This window comes from Lipomyces japonicus (genome assembly GCF_038497905.1).
Source record: "Lipomyces japonicus strain CBS 7319 unplaced genomic scaffold V1514scaffold_3, whole genome shotgun sequence".
In the NCBI taxonomy this organism is placed as follows: Eukaryota; Fungi; Ascomycota; class Lipomycetes; order Lipomycetales; family Lipomycetaceae; genus Lipomyces; species Lipomyces japonicus.
Window position 1 is genome coordinate 300,504 of NW_027117815.1, and position 18,458 is coordinate 318,961.

An 18,458-nucleotide genomic window follows, 5' to 3' on the forward strand; every position below is an offset into this window, starting at 1 on the left:
CGTGCCTTGAATTGATGAACTGATTGCCAGGGGGCCCATCCGCTAGCTGAGCTGAGCTAAGCAAGTGCCGGTCAGAGTAGCGATTCATAGTACTCCCCATGTAAATTGGTCGGTAACAGCTTCTAGTTGTAGATTTATGAATGTTCATCATGCGGACTTGCTTGCCTGCCAGCCACGGACATCTGGTCACACTACTTACCATGCATGCATCTCGTTGTCGCCAGTCGGATTGTATTGATTGTCTTTACGTAACCCAAGTTGGGTGTGCAAACAAAGCAGAGAAAGAAAAATTTTTTGCCGGTTTTGCTTTGCCTGGTCAGCGTTTTACCCGGCCTGAGGGGCTGGTGCCGACGCCGCCGTTGTTAGGGTCACGATTGGGCCGAAACCCGCATTCAAGCAATAATAACACGACCGCAACCACGAAACCTCCACGGCATCGTCATCGCCCATTGTCATCATCGTGTCCGCATCGTTCTGCCCGTCGGTCTTTGCCTGCTCCCGTGCTGACCTAGTACATAGTGCACGCCGTCTTGCATCGTCCCACGCAGCGCAGCACCACCCTGCCTTAACCAATCCTCCCAACCTCATCAGCATTCGATTCATCCCAACCTTTCCTTCCTCTCCCCCCCCCCCCCATGGGGAACTCGTCGTCAAAGTCCAAACCTGGCGATGGCGGCGGCAGCGGCAGCGGCGGCCTGAGGTCGTATCCATCCTTCTCCAGGACAGACACGCAAACGTCCACACGGTCGGCAAGGTCGGCAAGGTCCTCACTGTCGTCTCCGCATCAGCCCAGGCAACCGGATCCGTCTGGCCCGGCAGAATCGCTATCATCGTCGGTGCTGGCGCCCACACACAACATCAACACGCCAACAACAACAACAACATCATTATCATCATCATCAACAACAACAACAACAGCCACGGCCGCTTCACCAAACACAATCTTGTCCGCATCGTCTGCCAATGCTGACTCCGCCTTCATCTCGGTCATGCATCATCATTCACAATCGCAATCGCAACCGCAACCGCAACCGCCGCCGCCGCCGCCACCACCACCACCTTCCATGCAGGTGCTCGAACCAAAAGAGCCAATTCTGATTCGCCGCTCGTTCGATGCCTCTTCATCGCCGTCTGCTGAAAACAACGCTGGTTCTGCACGGTCCCTAGATCATCTCCATAATAATCAGCAAAGTTCGCCCAATCATCTCGCCGTGCCCCATCCACCATCGCCTTTGCCTGTCATCATTCACAACAGCACGACTTCATCTTCCTTGCCATCTCACAATTCGCCCACGCCGTCTCCACACCAATTCGCCTCATTATCCCTGTCTGACCCGTACTCGCCTTTGTCGTCTTCGCCGGCCTTGCGCGCGTCCGCATCATCCTCACTCGTGATTGACGAAATCATTCAACGCTTGCTCGACGTTGGCTACTCGGGCAAAAAATCAAGCAAAAATTTCTGCCTAAAATCAGCAGAGATTCATGCCATCTGTCGTGCTGCTCGTGACGTGTTCCTGTCCCAGCCAACCTTGATTGAACTTTCGCCGCCGGTCAAGATCGTGGGTGACGTGCATGGCCAATACGGTGACTTGATCCGCATGTTTGAAATGTGCGGCTTTCCGCCTGCCGCAAACTACTTGTTTTTGGGTGACTACGTTGACAGGGGCAAGCAAAGCCTGGAGACAATCTTGCTGCTGCTGGCTTACAAGATCAAATACCCAGAGAATTTTTTTTTGCTTCGCGGCAATCACGAATGCGCAAACGTGACCAGGGTGTACGGGTTTTACGACGAATGCAAGCGCAGGTGTTCGGTCAAGGTTTGGAAGACGTTTATCGATTGCTTCAACACGTTACCGATCGCCGCCATCGTCGCGTCCAAAATTTTTTGCGTGCACGGTGGATTATCACCGGTGCTAAACTCGATGGACGAAATCAGGGACATTGTACGTCCGACCGACGTGCCCGATTTCGGATTATTGAACGACCTGTTATGGTCCGATCCGGCTGATACGCAAAACGAATGGGAAGATAACGAGCGTGGCGTGTCGTATTGCTTCGGCAAGACCGCGATCAACAAGTTCTTATCCAAATTCGAGTTCGACCTCGTGTGCAGGGCTCACATGGTGGTTGAAGACGGATACGAGTTTTTTAATGAGCGCACGTTGGTCACCGTGTTTTCAGCACCCAACTATTGTGGCGAGTTTGATAATTGGGGCGCGGTCATGTCCGTGTCTGAAGACTTGTTGTGCAGTTTTGAATTTTTAAAACCGCTGGATTCGGTCGCGCTTAAGCAAGAAATGCGCAGGGGCAGGTACGAACGCAAAAACGGCATGATGATGCATTCCAGCCCGCCCGCATTACAAGTACCTCAAAGTTTTTAAAATTTTTTTTTTTTAAAAATTTTTTTATTTTTTTATTTTTTTTTTAATTTTATTTTATAATAAATTGTATTGTATAAATTAAACCATATCAACATCGTGGGTGTGTATTTATTAAATTTGATCCATCGGTCCCGCTTCACTCCGTCCGCTTCTTGCCCTCTTCCAGTCCGCGAATCCGGTTCTCGATCTTGCCCTTCTCCGACATGACCCACCCGCGCACGCGGCCCGTGCCGGCATGCACGACCTCTTGCTCGGTCACGTATTCCAAAGGTACCAACCTGGGCCAATTCACGTATGCCAGGCCGTGTGTGCGAATAAACAACGCCGCGTACGCCAGCACGATCACCCAGGCCAGCGTGAACAACCGGATCGCGAGCACGCGGGCGTCGTTCGCGCGCGGCAATAACCAGGCAGCCAAAATCATGAGCAACGCGCCGTAGGCCACGTACGGCATAGATTGCACAATCACCGGTCGCAGGTCTCTGAACGGCGGGTCCACGACGTCGTACGGGTGGTGGTTGCCCAAAAACAAGTCATACGCGTCCTGCCTGCGGCCATCAAAAAAATTATTCCGCCCGTACCTTTCGATCGAATTCCATAGATCGTTAGCGGCACCCTTTTTCGTGCGCTTGCCCGTGCGCGTGAAATCGGTCTTGAGCGCGCCCGTGCCCGAGTACGCTCGCGAGATGGCGTCCGCGTTGTCGGCCCACGTGTTGCGAAACAGTAATTCAAACTCGGCGTCGGATTCCCATCGCACCGAGTCTTGCGCTGACTGCGGTAGCACGCCGGCGTCTTGCAGGACATGTTGCAACGTCCAGCCTGCCAACACGCTCTGCACCACGTTTGTGCGGTCAAGGCAGTCCATACAATTCGTTCGCACCGTGCCTTGCTGTAATCGCTTAACCTTCGTACCATCACCACTATCCTGATCCCGCACGGCATGGTAATACCCCATCTGGCCGGCGCCGAGTTCAACCAACCGGTCTATCAATCCTTGCACGCGATCGTACCGCATCTTGCGACATTCATGATGGAAATCAAAATACACGTACCGCACGTCCGGATCGGCCAATTGCCTGATCACGGTCTCGTACGCGTTCTTGACCGGTTGCTCGTGCCCGGCCTGGTTAACCAAGTTCACGCAGTAATTTGGCCCGTACGTGCGCACTTGCTGATCAAAATGAGCACGGGCAGTGTCCACGGCGGCGTCAATGATGCGCAACTTGGGCTTGTACCGCAAGTTGTTAATCTCGGCCCAAAACACGGGCACGCTGCCCCTGGTTTGCACGAACCCGTACGTGCTTTCGCTCACGGCGCCGGTGTCATCATGACTATCAACCACGACGACTTGCTCCGTCTCGTTAAAGTTCGACACGTTGCCGTCACCATCAATGCCGCGACTGAAGTACCGCGTGCCGGCACGAAACCGGCTGCGACGAGATATCAGGCCGAACGTTAGCGGCGTGTTGTTGATTGACGTTTTTGTGACTTTTACGTATCCAAACACGACCGGCAAGATGAAATGATCAATCTGTTTTTTTTTTTTTGTTAGATTTTTCATTCTTTTTTTTTGGTTTGTTTTTGGACTTACCGCAGGATCAACTGTTGAATAATTTATAAATTCTTGTTGCACATATTGGTTCCAAAAAAACCGTTCGTCAGCACGACGCCAGATCGCACCGTTCGTATCTGGAGCTTGACGTTGCAACGAGTTCGTGAGGTCCCACGTGTAGGAGAAATACATGGGCCCATGCTTGATGTGCTTTTTTAACAATGACAAATACGTTGCCTCATCCTTATCCTAAAGACACCAGTCAGTCAGTCAGTCAATTTTTAAACCACCAAGCCACAACTATGGTTGTATGATACCTTCACAAGCGTATCCCTGGTTGGGATAAAATCAAAATCCGCAATCCGATAAATCACATGGCCCTTGAGCAATCCAATTTTTTCTGCCTTGCTAATCACAATCACATATTTGCCCAGCCATAACCTGATCACGCCGAGAATGCCGGGTACGGAATGGCCGAACGTGGCGAACCTGTCTGCATCTGGTTCAACTATAAAAAATAAATTTACTCTGTGTTAACAATTCATTTTGAGAGTTTTGAATCCTTGTAATCTCTACTAAACATAACATGGACCATACTTTTCGTAACTGAAATTTCACCTGTCGGTTTAGAAACATGAAGCACGGTTGGTGGTGATGTCAAGTTATTGATAAATTGGATCTCATGAGATGACGATGAAACGTATAAAGGCGCCGACATTTACCTTCTAAAATAAAATAAACAAATAAAAAGAAAGAAAGAATTGAAACGAATGTGGTGTAAACCAACAAGGCCGATGTTTGTACTATTCAACGAATCTTGATAGCAAAGATCAGATGTTCGACTTTATGTTATTTCTTTGCGACTTGCTGCGCCGCCACGCATACCGAAACTTTATCAATTTACCACAGCTTGACAACCACAACAACCACGACATGGTGACTTGTTCAGTGAGTGCACGTTTGCAAACTGATAATAAACATCGTTTACAAAAAAGCAACGTGTCACAATTACACCTGCAAGAGTAGAGTATTTATTATTTTTGTTGACCTCAAAACAGCATATACGGTAGTCAAGATCTTTATTACATGGAGGAGACTTGATCGACGTTCAAGGCATGCTTCGCACTTGAGTGCTCGAGTACGGTTAATTGCCATGCACACTGCAGAGATCGGAACCCAGTTATTTTGTATATTGAACATAAAATGTAACCCCAAAAACATATAGTAAAAATAAATAACAACAGCAAAAACAAAAAAAATATACAATCCAATACTTTTTAATGTCTTTTCTATAGACCCATAAGTTGTTTTGTTTTCCCCCTCCCAGCTTACTTCTTTGCTTTCTTGCCCTTTCCAGACGACGACGACGGTGCTGGTCCGGTGTTCAAGTTCTGCCGTTTCGGTGTCTTCGTGGTATCGATCCGTCTTCGTTTCGATGTTAATTTTTGCTTGCGTTCTTCCTTCTTGTTAATGCCGTACTGCATTTGGTTGTACAATTTCTTTTGCTTGTTTGTCATCATGATCTTGCGCAGTTCTTTCTCTTCCACCGCTTGCTTTTCTTCAGTGGTTAATTTCCTGTCGTTGCCACGCTTACGCTTCTTGTTATCGCCGGCATTGTCCTTGGAATATAAAATGCCCTTGGCTTCTTTCTCCAATTCACGCTGATGTTGCAATGCTTCGTCCTCGTCCTCGTCGTCTTCTTCCTGATCGACATCTTCATCTGCAACCTCAATCTCTTCGTCTTCTTCCTCATCTTCCTCATCTTCTTCGCCGCCTTCAATCACCGTGTCGGGATCATACCCTGCGCCGTCACCCCAGGGACTCAAATGCGGTGGCAACGTGGCGCCAACCGCGTAGTCGTCCACCGGTTGCAGGCGGGCCTTGTTTAACGAATCAAACACCCACTGCGGCTGCACGTACACGCGGCCGGGCACTTTCGACGCAACCTGCGGCCGGTCACTAACCTGATGCGTCACGGTCTTGAGCAACGCGTCCACTTCACGTTGCCGTGATGCCAAATCAATGCCTTCCTGCTCCGCCACGTCGTCATCCACGTGCAGGTACGCGTCCAGACTGGCCTCGGACACGACCTTGCCGCCCAACGACAGGATCGCGATTTCGACCAATTCAATCGAAACTTCACGTCCAACATAAAAAGTAAACGGTGCCAGCAAGTTTTTCAACACGTCATCATCTGCAGATAATTCATCCGGCTGGGGCAAAATATCACCCACCGCGGTTTCCGTATTCGGCAGGGCTTCAAACGTGTCAAGTTTTTCATTGCTCACTATTTCTTCATCCTTATTATTATTATTGTTGTTGTCATCATTTTCATTGTCATCCTTGTTGTCGGATTTGGCAAGCACGGATGAGATGGTTTGCGCACGTGACACCAATTCGGACTCGGTAATGGCCTTTGTGGCAGCACGTGCTTCAGCAATGAGTTCCTTGTCCCGCTGGGTCTCCATAACGTACGCGGTCAAGCCGCCGACGCCTTGTTGCTTGCCCGTGTCGATGCGGGGAGGGTACACGAACCCGGAATCGGTGTAAAGCTTAAACAATACGAATTGCAACAGCGTGGTGTAAAATTCAAGAAACGTGAGCATGATTCTGAAATCAACATCAGTGGGGATGTTTTGTGGGAACTTAAATGGCACCAGCCATACCACTTCTTGTCCCTTAATGTCGGCCTCGTAGTAAATACCCTTGATGCTGACAAAAACCTTGCGCAACAGCCGTTCCCGGGCAACGTATGCCATCCATTGATTGCACAATTTTTCCGCCTCTTCCGTAACCTTAGCCGAAACCTTGTCCGATGCCGGAATGGCGGCAAACAAAAACAACGTGCTCAGCGTATCATCCAGGTCCCTGACGGCGTCCAAAAATGTGGGGTACCGTTCTTTCACGATCTTGTCCAACTTGTACCGCGGCCGATTATCATCCAACCTTTTCGCATCCGAAACTTCACCCCGGCCTAAAAGCTTAGATAATTTTTTGGCAAACGCCTTGTGATCACGAAATTTTTGAATCACTGGTTCATGAAGCAAGTATTGAATATCTTTCGTGTAATAAAAAGTCACCGGCGCGGTTGAACCCTTGTTTGCCTTTTTGGCACTTCGTGGTGCGCGAGGATAAATGCCCTTAAAAATGCAAATTCGTCTAATTTTTTTGGAAAAAAGAAAAAAAATTGTTAGCTGTTCATGCTTTCGTCAAAGTATTTCCCAACGTACCGGAAATCAGCCAAGGAAAGCTGCAATTTCTTTACAGCCTGAGTTCTGGTAATAAAATTTTTAGCCGCTCCGGCTTGATGTTTCTTCTTAATCCTCATCTTGTTTTTGTTTTTGTTTTGTGACTTTTTATGCGGGTGGAAAGACTTGCAAAAAAAAAAAGTCGAGCCGTGGCAGACAGCGAACAAAAGGAAAAAAAAAAAAAAAATTAGGTCGTTGGGAGAATTGTGCGTCACTGTGTTTTGATGGATGTGCAGGGGCTAAAACAAAGTTTTAACATTAAACTTTAACTTTTAGAATATTTTGCTGCCTGGTTGCCGACCATTGAATTCTGGAGAATTGATTGTACACGGGCAATATACAGAATATATATATAAATATAGAAAAAAAATAATTAGTCTTGAGAAGTAGATTTGTAATTGTAAACAGGTTGAACATAAATTTAGGCACGTGGAGGTAAATTTTGATTGCATTACTCTTAACACTTGTTTTCTTCGGGGGTACTCGATCATCAGTTGTTTTTGGATCTGTGCAGAACGAGTCGAATGACCAAAACAACATGCAACTCTGTTTGTTGAGTTATTCTGACGAGCTTCCAGCGTTTCACGTAGGCCACTTTGATCACTTGGGTAGAATATAGCATGGGCTGCGGCTCGGCTCATACATATCGCACATGGCGAACTTTGCTTTTGATGTGTTATTTTGCTCTACAAAAACAAGATCAACATAACACCGCTTAAAATGCTCATATAATATTATCTCTGCAACTTGGAGCTATGGTAACCATGAACTCATGCGGTTTCTTAATCATGGTGGCCTTGTCAATCACCGGACTTTTGTACAACGTGCTTTTGTTTGTGGGTTCATTCGACCAGGACGCGGCGACTACTACTACTACTACTACTGCTTGGTTCAAGTTGCCGGAAATTTTCATGACGCGCTCGAAAAAGTCATCACGTTGGCACTTGTTTGATCATTTAGGTGGCAACTCGCCGTGGATTCCATACCGTGACTCGTTGTCACCGCAACCACTGCCGCAGTCATGCGTGGTGGATCAAGTGCACATGCTGGCACGGCACGCGGCACGATATCCAACACTGGCAGCTGGTATCAAGATGCATGACCTGATGACAAAATTGCATGCCAACACGACCGTCATGGCCGCGTTCGCTGACGCGTTCCCGTTCATTACTCAGTGGCGGTTGTTTTTCGACATGCACAACAAAACAGATGATTCCAATTCGGGCCATGCTCAATTGGAAAAATTAACCACCACCGGGGTGTTTTCCGGTACCATGCAGGCACTCAATGCCGGGGTTGAGTTCAGGAAAAGGTATGGGCACTTGGTTGGCCAGCACGGCAACAACGCGACCGCGTCCACCGTGTTTTCATGTTCGTGCCCTCGAGTGATGCACACGGCAGAAACCTTTGCCGCCGGGTTTTTTAACCACGTTGACGACGACGATATCGCCATCCGGCACGTTGTTGTGCCAGACAAGGCGCCAAGCAGAGGCGCGGACACGCTTACGCCGGGCAAGATGTGCGCGAACTATCGCACTGACAGCCAGCATGGCCGGCCGCGTGCATACGCACGGTTTGCAAGTTTTAAGACCGCGTACCTGTCACGGACTGTACGACGCATTGCCCGTGTCATGGCCGGCGGTAATAATAGTAGCAGCAGTGGGCATATATTCACGACGGACGAATTGTTTACGATGCAAGAAATGTGCGGGTTTGAGATGCTGGCGCGAGGTGTTAGTGATCGGCCAAGAGATCATTCGCCGTGGTGTGCTGTTTTCACTCGCAGAGAATGGGAAGAATTTGAATATGCTCGCGACCTGTTGCATTATTACCGGTCCGGACCCGGTTGCAAGTACAGTCATCCGTTAGGTTTCCTTTACCTGAATGCTACAAGTCATTTGATTTCTCAGGGCCCTGAAAAGGCTGGCTCGTATTTTTTTTCATTGTAAGTGGTTTTGATTTTTTTTGTTATTTTGCCTTGTTGATTTAAAAAAAAAAAAAAAAAAAAAGATACTAACACATGGTGCATTAATCAAGCGCTCATGATGGTGACATTGTACCTTTACTGAGCACATTGGGCGTGCTTCCAGAACCATCATCAATGTCGTCACGACATGCAAACCTGGACCGCACATGGAAGACCTCCAGAATCGTGCCCATGGGTGGCCGCGTTGTTTTTGAACGCGTGTCTTGCCATGATCACGCCGACCATCGACAAATTGGTATTCGCCTGATTCTTAATGACGGATTGGTTTCATTTCCGGGATGTGAAGATTACGAATTTGCAATAGGCGGCAGCAGCAGCAGCAGCACAAAGATCTGCCCCATGCATGTGTTTATGGACTTGGTGGGACAAAAGGTTGACGAGGTTGGCGGGAACGTGGACGAGTTATGCGGATTGCCGCCAAGCGTGCATGGATTTCGGCCAAGCTTTTGGACTGAGCATTTGCAGGGACCGCCAGGGAAAGTTTATGTTTAAAAAGAATTTTTATAAGCGCAATTTTTATGATTATACTGTCTATTAAATTTTTCAGCCCTTCAAATCGTTGTTTAATATCTTTTGGCATCGACCAGCTTTCCCTAATGTTTTTTCAGAGATTTATCATGCAAATCGCCGGTGTGTTAATCATGCGTAGTGACGTGAAGTAGTCCATTTATTCGTATTAATTCCTGCTGAGCGTCGTCTACGCATGCCGCCGTTGATATCGGGATTGCAAGGTTAATAAATAACGCGGGGAAATTATTACATGTTTACAAACCAGACGCGATGCTCTTCTTCATGGCATCAAATTCGATCATTTGCCATCTTTCTGATTTTGTGGCCTGACGAGCAGTATATATTGGTCTCCAGTTTTTTTTTTTTAATTTTTAAATTTTTTTTTTATAGTTACTCTATGGGTTTTTTTCCAATGCTGCAAGGCTTGACGGCCTACATGCAACTCGTGGTATATAGCGGATTGTGACCGTAATTTCTTCAATATGTATCAAACATCGATCGACCATAGATAATACTATAAAAAAAATGACTTGAGAGCTGGCAGAACACAGTTTTTTTTTTTCCATCTGAACAATTGCGTATTGAAAAAGGCCAAACCTTGAAATCATTTTGCAGTTCGAATCATCACAGGCACCATGTGAACCATTATAATTAGCAAATTTCAGCTGATTGATTTTTGTTTTAAAATTAGTTGAAACATTAACTGGGAAGATTTCTCAATCCACCCCCCGACGAAGACACTGAAGTCGTTAATGTTAAAGTTATTAGCACGAAAAACTGAATTTCAAGTTTGAGGAATTAGAGATGATTACAAGAGTGTGCCATCTCGCAAATTTGATGTCAGACAGGGCAAAAATAGTTATGTCAAGTATGGGAAAAGGGCACCGGACGGTGAACCTTTAGCGTATTTAAACACAGATGGAGAATTAAGGCTGCCAAATCAATAGGCATGGCTTAGGATTTCTTCTGCTGACCATCAACATGGAATGAGTCTAGTCGAATAGCTTTCCAAATTTTGAAAGTTGTTCAGTCTTGGTACGATTTGGCAAATCGAACGTGGCCTCAAATATTTTGGCCGATGAACGCGTCAGCCATTGCTCCAAGTCTTCATGAAGGTTGTGGCCGTAATTTTTAGATTGTCACGTACATGTAAGATTGGTTTCTTGCCGTCAGCTTTCCGAAATTCTCTTTTTAAAGTTCCTGTTATACCGTTTTGTTATATTTTTCACCAGATACCGCCTTCTGAGGAACGTTTGAAAGTTCATCAGGCTATTGCCCACAGTCTACGCCTATGTCGTAGGTGAATATACTGACAATTCCGTCGAGGATATGGGTTATCATTCGGCAGTAGAGAAGCGGGTCGGGTAGTCTTGATAAATACATTGGCTTAAAGTCTACCGTGGCAGGTTCGACATGTACAGAGATCTTCAAGATTGCAAATACATGGACAGTGAATGGGTTATTAGATATGATTATATATTATTCATGGGCCTACAAAAGAGCACTTATTTTTTCAATCTAGGCATGACCTAATCTTAGTTATTCTCAAAATTTTGATTATTGTACTATATATTTATTTTGTTTTAAACTCATGATTGACCGATATTACAAAAGCGACGGATAGCTTGCTTACATAAAATTAGGGCTCAATGCGTAGGGCAAAACGCAGTCACGCGCATGTTTTTCTTTGCAGGATTCGTTGCGGGTCGGGGCCCTAAACCCAAAACGCGAACCGGCCCAGGGCGAAGGATCGGTCAAACTCAGCAATCAGCAACACTCGGTTTTTTTTTATATCGTTTACATTTTCTCTTATTTATTTAATAGAGCACAATGGCTGACGCAGCACCAGCACCAAGAGGAGGATTCGGACGAGGTCGTGGAGAAGGTCGTGGTCGTGGAGGCCGTGGTGGCCGAGGCCGTGGAGGACGTCGTGGAGGTCGCAAGGACGAGGAGGCCGTTTGGCAACCAGTCACCAAGCTCGGACGTCTCGTCAAGGCTGGCAAGATCAAGAACTTGGAAGAGATTTACTTGCACTCTTTGCCCATCAAGGAATATCAGATTATCGATGAGTTCCTCCCCGGCTTGAAGGACGAGGTCATGAAGATCAAGCCAGTTCAGAAGCAGACCCGTGCCGGTCAGCGCACCAGATTCAAGGCCATCGTTGTCATTGGAGACTGGAACGGTCACGTTGGCCTTGGAATCAAGACCGCCAAGGAAGTTGCCACTGCCATCCGTGCCGCCATTATCATCGCCAAGTTGTCCGTCATTCCCGTTCGTCGTGGTTACTGGGGTGCCTCGCTCGGACAGCCCCACTCCCTTGCTAACAAGACCACCGGCAAGTGCGGTTCCGTCTCGGTCAGACTTATTCCTGCTCCCCGTGGTACCGGTGTCGTTGCCTCGCCAGCTGTCAAGAGACTTCTTCAGCTCGCTGGTATTGAGGATGCTTACACTTCCTCTTCTGGCTCCACCAAGACTCTTGAGAACACTCTTAAGGCTACCTTTGTTGCCATTGGGTACGTATCATTAATTTTTATTTTTTTTTGGTAATTAATTTTGAATAAAATATGCTAACTTGGAGTTTAGTAACACCTACGGTTTCTTGACTCCCAACTTGTGGAAGCACCAGCACCTGGAACAGTCTCCTCTCGATGTTTACAGTGATCTTTTAGCTCCTGAGAAGCGGTTGTATTAGATTGTTGGCTAGCAAATAAAAAAAAATTTGGATGGATCGTTTCTGTATAATTTGATTACAATTTTTTACCTTATTTTTTTTTTTTCATGGTTTTCTATGTAGACTATTATTGCAAAACTACCGACTTTAGTCGAACCTTCCATGTTGGCCAAGACACGTAAATTATACAATATTAGAAGATCATTCATCGAATTGATTCATTTTGTTTTAATTGATACAATACGGAGTCACGTGATCTGTAACTGATTAAATGATCTTTGCCAACTTCATTTTGATGATTATTATACAACAAACAGGCGACTCTAGAATTATCCAAAAAAAGGAGAGAGATAGTCAATGATATTACTAAATCAATATTAATGTCGTCAGAAACATTTGAGGTTGTGAGCGCAAGAAATCTTGGACGCTTGCTTCCGGGTATCGATCAGGCTGACCTGTTGTCCATGATCCGGCAAGCATCAGGCCTGGCCGGACCAGCTGCTGCTTCAGAATATTTCATGGTACGGGGTAATTTTATTTTTTTGGGGTTTACATATATATTATATAAGTTTAATATTGATTCAAAGAATGGTTTTTTTTTTTTAGGGATTGCTAGGTCAACAAGATGCAGCGCTTCGGTTTATAACTGACTTCTGTGCCAAGCGGTGGACGACTGGAAAGTCATCGCCCAGTCCTAGTTCCGATTCTGGTCAAGCCAACGTGAAGGTCAAGCGCGCATCGGTCACGCCGGCTGCGACGATCCGGAGCAAGAATTTTGGTGCCACTGTTTCAAGACCGGGTTCGTCAACGTCGGCAACGGCCAGTAACAGCAGTAATGATCAGGCGCGAATTGGCATGGGCTACATGAAGAAGTCAACCGAAGAATCATATTATGTAGGCAAGAAAGCAACTGTTACGTTTGACCCTTCTTCGTCGTCTCAGGCATTGCCCAGCGCTGGCAACGCTGGCGGCACATCTACGCAGTCACCGCGGCCCACCACCACCACCACCACCACTACTGCTATCCCTCCTTTTTCCGCGGGCCATGCAAATTCATCAGTAAAAGGCAAGATCAAAGATCATCATGCCGGCACGTTAATCTCTGACCGGGCGAAAACCAAGCAACCAAAACCAAAACCAAAACCAAAATCTTCAGTGGCATTAGAGATATCGAGTGACGTGGCCGTGAGCCGCAAGTTCAAGGTTAATTCGTTACGTGAAGTCGAAAACGCATTAATCGCTTTGGAATTGGAATACAATAATCGTGGCAGTGACCGGAATTGTAATTGTCAAGGTACGTTTACAAATTAATATGTCAAACTAAATTTTCTAATATTTTTTTTTCTTTTTGGCTAAACTATAGCACAACGACATCCGTTGTATGAATTGGCGCCTAATTGCATGCACTGTGGCAAAATAATTTGCACGAAGCAAGGCGCAGGCCCATGCACGTTCTGCGGCAAGCCTTTGCTCACACCGGACGAATACGATGCCATCGTGGCAGAGTTGCGTCAGGAACGAGGCCACCTGCGATCCGACATTAACAATGATGCCGCTCGCAAGCATCACGCCGTGGCCAACCGGACCACGTACTCTGGCACGGTCGGCGCAACAGACAGCTTCGTCAACCCGACCGCGGCGGCGGCATCATCATCATCAACATCCGACCTTGACCGCGCGCACGCGCAGTTGAGCAACCTGCTAAACTTTCAAGCCACGTCAGCACAGCGAACCAAGATTATCGATCACGCCAGTGATTTCGAGACTCCGATTCATGGTACGGATCGATGGGCCTCGACGGAGCAACGAGCGTTGCAATTGAAAAAACAACAACGAACCGCAAAACAGATGGACAGACTCGATCGCAAGCGGAACGGCAGAGGTAAAAGAGTAGTCAGTATTAACCTTACCGGGCAAAAAGTTGTCGTGGCAGATCATTCCGAGACTGATTATTCTGATGATGATGACGAGGACGAGGACGAGGACGACGAAGATGTTGCTGTTGTTGACGGAGGAACAAGAAGGTCGGCAAGTGATGAAGTAGAAAAATCAATAAGTTGGAACCCGAAAAGGGATAAAGCATTGTTTATTAAACCGCATTATCCAACTTTTGGCGTGATTGGTCAAGAACGGGACAAGCCACAACAAGAGTCAACAATTGAAGCTTCCGATCACGGTGTTGCAAAATTTTCTAGAATACAAGATGCAAATTTGTTATATGGCATTGAAGAATAAATCTTGAATCCGTATTGTACAATCATAAATTTTACTCATTATGTTCCATTAAAAAAAAGTTTGCATTAATTGATCCAACACACTAAACTATATACGAAACTCCATCATTAAATTTTTAATAAAAAAGGAAATAAAATAAGTTTTGCAACCAAATCATTGCGCAGTTAGTTCTCTTAAGCGACGACCAACCGCGGCATATTTATGAAGCCGTCCAAGTCCGGCCTTGGCTGGGTTATGAACGGGATCGGGCATGTGGTCACCAGAGAAAATGCAGTGCACGACCATTCGTTCGTGATACTTTAGATCCGGCAACAACTTGGGCGTGATCAAGAAATATTGCGATGAATGTTCTTGACAGGCAACGTCAACCATGCGCGAATGAACCACGCGTTCGTTACGCGGATCCATGCCCTGATTAATCTCATCCACCACTCGAAACGGTGCCTTGGTAACGCCTTGCAACGACATCAAATAAAAAATGGTCGATACCGATCGCTCGCCACCGGATTGCCGTTGATGAGTAAGTAATTGTAATCGCTCGCCTTCTCTAAACCGGACCCGGATCTCAATGCACCACTTGTCATAATCTTCATGCTTGCCCACACCGACAGATCCTTCACAACCGATCGAAGCAAACGCGGCAGCAAATTCAACCGATACTTTACCAATAAGTTCATCCAATTCGGCTTCCCATTTATTCCGAATTTTTTCAATCTCGGACGAAATTTTTTGCAAATCAGTCGAAGACCTTTCAACTTTTGCTGTCAACTCGTTTATTCGCTTTTGTCGTTCTTCATATTGCTTGACCACGTGCTGGTTTCCACCCACTATGCTTCCCATGGCATCTTCTAATTTCTCAATCTCGGCGTTTAAACTTATGATCGTCACATTATTGTTCTTGATGCGAACATACTATACCAAAAATTAGCCACAAACAAAAATGCCAACAATTATTTTCTAAAAAAAAAAAAAAAAAAACGGAAAAACTAACCTCAGTCATTCTTTCTTGCTCTGCAGCACTCAATTTGGCCATTGATGCTGAAAATATTTGTTCCTTGACATTGCGTTCATGTTTTGCTTCCGCAAGCTTTGATTTTGCTATATTCTTGATCAGTAATTGCAATCACACATTTGTGTTTGATTTCTTTTTCCCTTTACCTTCTTTGTACGCTTGATCAAGTTCGACAAGGTTACTGTTAACTCTGTCACACCTTCGTTGCAATTCATCCCTCTCCGACTTGCGCCTGATAAAATTAATCTCAGACGCGACATATGTTTTTTGCGCCTGAAATGATCTTTTCACAACGTTTACCAAATTAATACCAAAATTCTGTCGTTCTTCAAGAGCATTCCGAATTTTGTCTTCTTGTTCTGCAATATCGGCGTCGAACGTATCCGGGCTTGACTCCATTTCCGCAATGTCTTCCTCTAAACTAGTGATACGGGTTTGCAATTTCCTATGAGCAAGTACAGCTTTTTGAATTTTATCTTGCTCATTTTTAAAATTGGTCTAAATTTTTTTTTGGGCATTAGATTGAAACAATAAACGAAAGCAAAAAAAAAAAAGGAAAAAAACCAAATTACACTACTCACGTTCTCGGATTTAATTCCCTGAAGAGCATTATTGATCTCATTAACTTTGAATTCGATTTGTTTAATCTGTTCGGCCAATTCGCGTAATTCAGTCGTTTTCTGATTTAATTCAACCGTAAACTCTTGCTTTTTTTGAACATTCACACCTGAAGTATTAAATATACGTGATTTTTTCAAAACCCGTGTATCCGTGGTGACCAGGTTGCGATCGTAATTTGACTGATTACTGTAATTTGATTCTGATCCACTAATGTATCGCCTGATTATGATCTTGTTATCAATGCGATAGTTATTGACCGCGTCTGCTTGCTGGGCGGTTAATCTTTCTGGAGCATAGCCCACAGCGTGCATTGTATTCTCATGACAGAGCATGTTAAGAACATGGTCAGGACCTGTGACTAAATCCAGAACCCAACATTGAAGTCCCAACTTGTTCAAAGTCTCCGGGGGGCACGGTTTAAGATACGTATCCAACGTGGCGTGGTCACTAGCTGAGTATTCCACCACAGAAACCGATAATCTGAGTCGATCAATAACCTCTCTTGTGAAAATTTCATAGTCTGATCGAGACGTGCAAGTAAACGTCAGGCCACTTGATACTGACATGACCGTTTCAACCGCATCAGCATATTCTTTTGCCTTTAAATCAATTGAAAGATAAGGGGGTTCAAATACGGGATTAGAGAACTTGTCCTTGTTCTGACGGAGCCACATCACTGCCTCATAAGCATCCTTATTATAAGCCTGTAGATTGTTTAGCTTCCTATCAGCCACGGAGTCTAATTGCTTAATTTTTGTTTCCAAACTGGAAATAATAGCGCTGCGCTTGTCATATTCACGGCCGATTCCTAACTTATCACTTAATTCATCCGCACGATTATCTGTCAGACGTTTCATTTCTCTTGTCGTGTGGGTCAGTGCTTGCCTGATTCGAGTTTTTTCCTCTTCTGATGGCAATTCTAAAGTGACTTGTTTTAACTTTTCAAGTTCTTCCTTTTTTGATTGCAAAGTCTCAATAAAATTTTTGCGATTACGTTTGATATTTTCAATAGCGGTGGTATAGTCCTCCACTTTGGCATTCAAACTATCCCTTGATGACAATGCGTGTTGGACTTTACGAATCCTCGATTCAAGCTCACGTTTGTTTGTCTCGGATTCACTCTTTGCCACATCAGCCAGGTGTGCTCCGTTACGAGCAATCTCTAACGAAGGACCGGCTGCCGTTTTGGCTTGTTCAAGCAAGGCCTTTGTTTGCTTGTGATGCCTGACAATATTGTTGTATGGCTTGATAAATTCAGTGTACTCAACAATCGGCTTCATTTTTTGAAAAAACTTTAGATCTTGTTCGATTGTTTCTCGTTGACGAAATTGTTCAACGATCTCTTGGTTTGATTTCTGCAATCGATCTAGATTACTTAATTCGTCTTTATCAGAATCGTTCAAAGACGCGTTATTCTTAAATTGCTTATGAAGTTCAATCAGTTTGTTATGATTCGGTAACATCTCGGCCGATCCGGTGGCTCGTTCGGTCTCAAGTAATAAATCTTGAGGAGACATTGACGCAAACGAAGCCACTTTGTCCTGAGGTAAAAACTGACAAAGATTATCAATCTGAACAGTAAACGAATCGATAGCTTCTTTCACGCTCTTGGCACTTTGATGTTTACCTATTGAGATGTTTATTAGCACGGTTAGAATCCAATACGATTGAAGGTCATCATGTATACCATTTAAGCTCCATTCAGAACGATTATCCTTAAACAAGGTCCGGCCAATAACAGGATTGGATTGGTTAGGATGACCTTTAAGCTCAATTTCGATAAAAGCTTTTGTTTTGCCCATTTTAACATATTCACCAATATCTCGATCCCGTGATATAAGCTATTTTATTTTTATTTGGTTACGCTTCGCAATGCAATCTAGAGAGAAAAAAACACTTACCGCTGGCTTACCACCAAGGCCAAGGCAAATAGCTGAGACAAGCGTACTTTTACCTGTACCATTAGGTCCTATGATCATATTCAAGCCAGGTCCGGGAAAGAATTCGGCTTGCTCGTACGTAACAAAGTCACGCACGGCAACCCGCACGATCGCGCCTTGAGTGTGTTCAAACGGCGGGTCAGCAGTTCTTTGTCGCTTAGTACGAGACTGGCTGGAGATTGATTCATTCTCAGAAACCTGATCTTCATCTGTTGCAACTGCGGAAGAGCTGCGTCTTGATGATGGCATGCCGTGCAGCTTTTGTACAAACGGGTTGGGTGAAGAAGCTTCAACGCGACGT

At 45.5% G+C, this 18,458-nt stretch overlaps 7 protein-coding genes across 7 annotated transcripts; 4 read left to right on the forward strand and 3 right to left on the reverse strand.

Annotated features, from left to right (window-relative positions):
* The first annotated feature begins 806 nt into the window (after positions 1-806).
* On the forward strand, positions 807-2,474 carry V1514DRAFT_324694 (Metallo-dependent phosphatase-like protein). Its single transcript, XM_066926476.1, has one exon. The coding sequence runs from the start codon at positions 990-992 to the stop codon at positions 2,379-2,381; it is 1,392 nt and encodes a 463-aa protein (XP_066785758.1). The 5' UTR covers positions 807-989; the 3' UTR covers positions 2,382-2,474.
* Positions 2,429-4,787, reverse strand: V1514DRAFT_324696 (SacI homology domain-containing protein). Its single transcript, XM_066926477.1, has 4 exons — positions 4,531-4,787; positions 4,251-4,441; positions 3,973-4,182; positions 2,429-3,912 (listed from the first exon to the last, which is right to left on the reverse strand). The coding sequence occupies exons 1-4, from the start codon at positions 4,649-4,651 to the stop codon at positions 2,518-2,520; spliced, it is 1,917 nt and encodes a 638-aa protein (XP_066785759.1). The 5' UTR covers positions 4,652-4,787; the 3' UTR covers positions 2,429-2,517.
* A 310-nt stretch (positions 4,788-5,097) lies between these two features.
* Positions 5,098-7,331, reverse strand: V1514DRAFT_324699 (Pescadillo N-terminus-domain-containing protein). The gene is made up of 2 exons (XM_066926478.1): positions 7,164-7,331; positions 5,098-7,092 (listed from the first exon to the last, which is right to left on the reverse strand). Exons 1-2 carry the CDS (start codon positions 7,259-7,261, stop codon positions 5,262-5,264), a joined length of 1,929 nt encoding a protein of 642 aa, XP_066785760.1. The 5' UTR covers positions 7,262-7,331; the 3' UTR covers positions 5,098-5,261.
* A 761-nt stretch (positions 7,332-8,092) lies between these two features.
* Positions 8,093-9,660, forward strand: V1514DRAFT_275399 (histidine phosphatase superfamily; the record flags this gene model as incomplete). Its single annotated transcript, XM_066924888.1, has 2 exons — positions 8,093-9,126; positions 9,219-9,660. The coding sequence occupies 2 exons, from the start codon at positions 8,093-8,095 to the stop codon at positions 9,658-9,660; spliced, it is 1,476 nt and encodes a 491-aa protein (XP_066785761.1).
* Positions 9,661-11,444: 1,784 nt separating this feature from the next.
* V1514DRAFT_324704 (40S ribosomal protein uS5) lies at positions 11,445-12,518 on the forward strand. The gene is made up of 2 exons (XM_066926479.1): positions 11,445-12,191; positions 12,262-12,518. Exons 1-2 carry the CDS (start codon positions 11,509-11,511, stop codon positions 12,368-12,370), a joined length of 792 nt encoding a protein of 263 aa, XP_066785762.1. The 5' UTR covers positions 11,445-11,508; the 3' UTR covers positions 12,371-12,518.
* Positions 12,519-12,657: 139 nt separating this feature from the next.
* Positions 12,658-14,663, forward strand: V1514DRAFT_301739 (uncharacterized protein). Its single transcript, XM_066925552.1, has 3 exons — positions 12,658-12,870; positions 12,956-13,643; positions 13,713-14,663. The coding sequence occupies exons 1-3, from the start codon at positions 12,730-12,732 to the stop codon at positions 14,582-14,584; spliced, it is 1,701 nt and encodes a 566-aa protein (XP_066785763.1). The 5' UTR covers positions 12,658-12,729; the 3' UTR covers positions 14,585-14,663.
* Positions 14,598-18,429, reverse strand: V1514DRAFT_301744 (P-loop containing nucleoside triphosphate hydrolase protein). The gene is made up of 6 exons (XM_066925553.1): positions 18,119-18,429; positions 17,905-18,058; positions 16,178-17,844; positions 15,743-16,094; positions 15,576-15,682; positions 14,598-15,496 (listed from the first exon to the last, which is right to left on the reverse strand). The coding sequence occupies exons 1-6, from the start codon at positions 18,404-18,406 to the stop codon at positions 14,738-14,740; spliced, it is 3,327 nt and encodes a 1,108-aa protein (XP_066785764.1). The 5' UTR covers positions 18,407-18,429; the 3' UTR covers positions 14,598-14,737.
* Positions 18,430-18,458: the final 29 nt, after the last annotated feature.

Excerpts from the sequence above, each read along its gene's own strand:
- V1514DRAFT_324696 (XM_066926477.1), bottom strand. The coding sequence starts at position 4,651 with ATGTCGGCGCCTTTATACGTTTCATCGTCATCTCATGAGATCCAATTT. Across the intron at positions 4,442-4,530 it reads TGAAATTTCAGTTACGAAAA|TTGAACCAGATGCAGACAGG; the intron begins GTATGGTCCATG and ends TATTTTTTATAG. Across the intron at positions 4,183-4,250 it reads CCAGGGATACGCTTGTGAAG|GATAAGGATGAGGCAACGTA; the intron begins GTATCATACAAC and ends TGGTGTCTTTAG.
- V1514DRAFT_324704 (XM_066926479.1), top strand. The coding sequence starts at position 11,509 with ATGGCTGACGCAGCACCAGCACCAAGAGGAGGATTCGGACGAGGTCGT. Across the intron at positions 12,192-12,261 it reads GCTACCTTTGTTGCCATTGG|TAACACCTACGGTTTCTTGA; the intron begins GTACGTATCATT and ends CTTGGAGTTTAG.
- V1514DRAFT_324699 (XM_066926478.1), bottom strand. The coding sequence starts at position 7,261 with ATGAGGATTAAGAAGAAACATCAAGCCGGAGCGGCTAAAAATTTTATT. Across the intron at positions 7,093-7,163 it reads CTTTCCTTGGCTGATTTCCG|ACGAATTTGCATTTTTAAGG; the intron begins GTACGTTGGGAA and ends CAAAAAAATTAG.
- V1514DRAFT_301739 (XM_066925552.1), top strand. The coding sequence starts at position 12,730 with ATGTCGTCAGAAACATTTGAGGTTGTGAGCGCAAGAAATCTTGGACGC. Across the intron at positions 12,871-12,955 it reads CTGCTTCAGAATATTTCATG|GGATTGCTAGGTCAACAAGA; the intron begins GTACGGGGTAAT and ends TTTTTTTTTTAG. Across the intron at positions 13,644-13,712 it reads CCGGAATTGTAATTGTCAAG|CACAACGACATCCGTTGTAT; the intron begins GTACGTTTACAA and ends GCTAAACTATAG.
- V1514DRAFT_324694 (XM_066926476.1), top strand. The coding sequence starts at position 990 with ATGCATCATCATTCACAATCGCAATCGCAACCGCAACCGCAACCGCCG.
- V1514DRAFT_301744 (XM_066925553.1), bottom strand. The coding sequence starts at position 18,406 with ATGCCATCATCAAGACGCAGCTCTTCCGCAGTTGCAACAGATGAAGAT. Across the intron at positions 18,059-18,118 it reads GCCTTGGTGGTAAGCCAGCG|CTTATATCACGGGATCGAGA; the intron begins GTAAGTGTTTTT and ends AAAATAAAATAG. Across the intron at positions 17,845-17,904 it reads TTCTGAATGGAGCTTAAATG|GTAAACATCAAAGTGCCAAG; the intron begins GTATACATGATG and ends ACATCTCAATAG.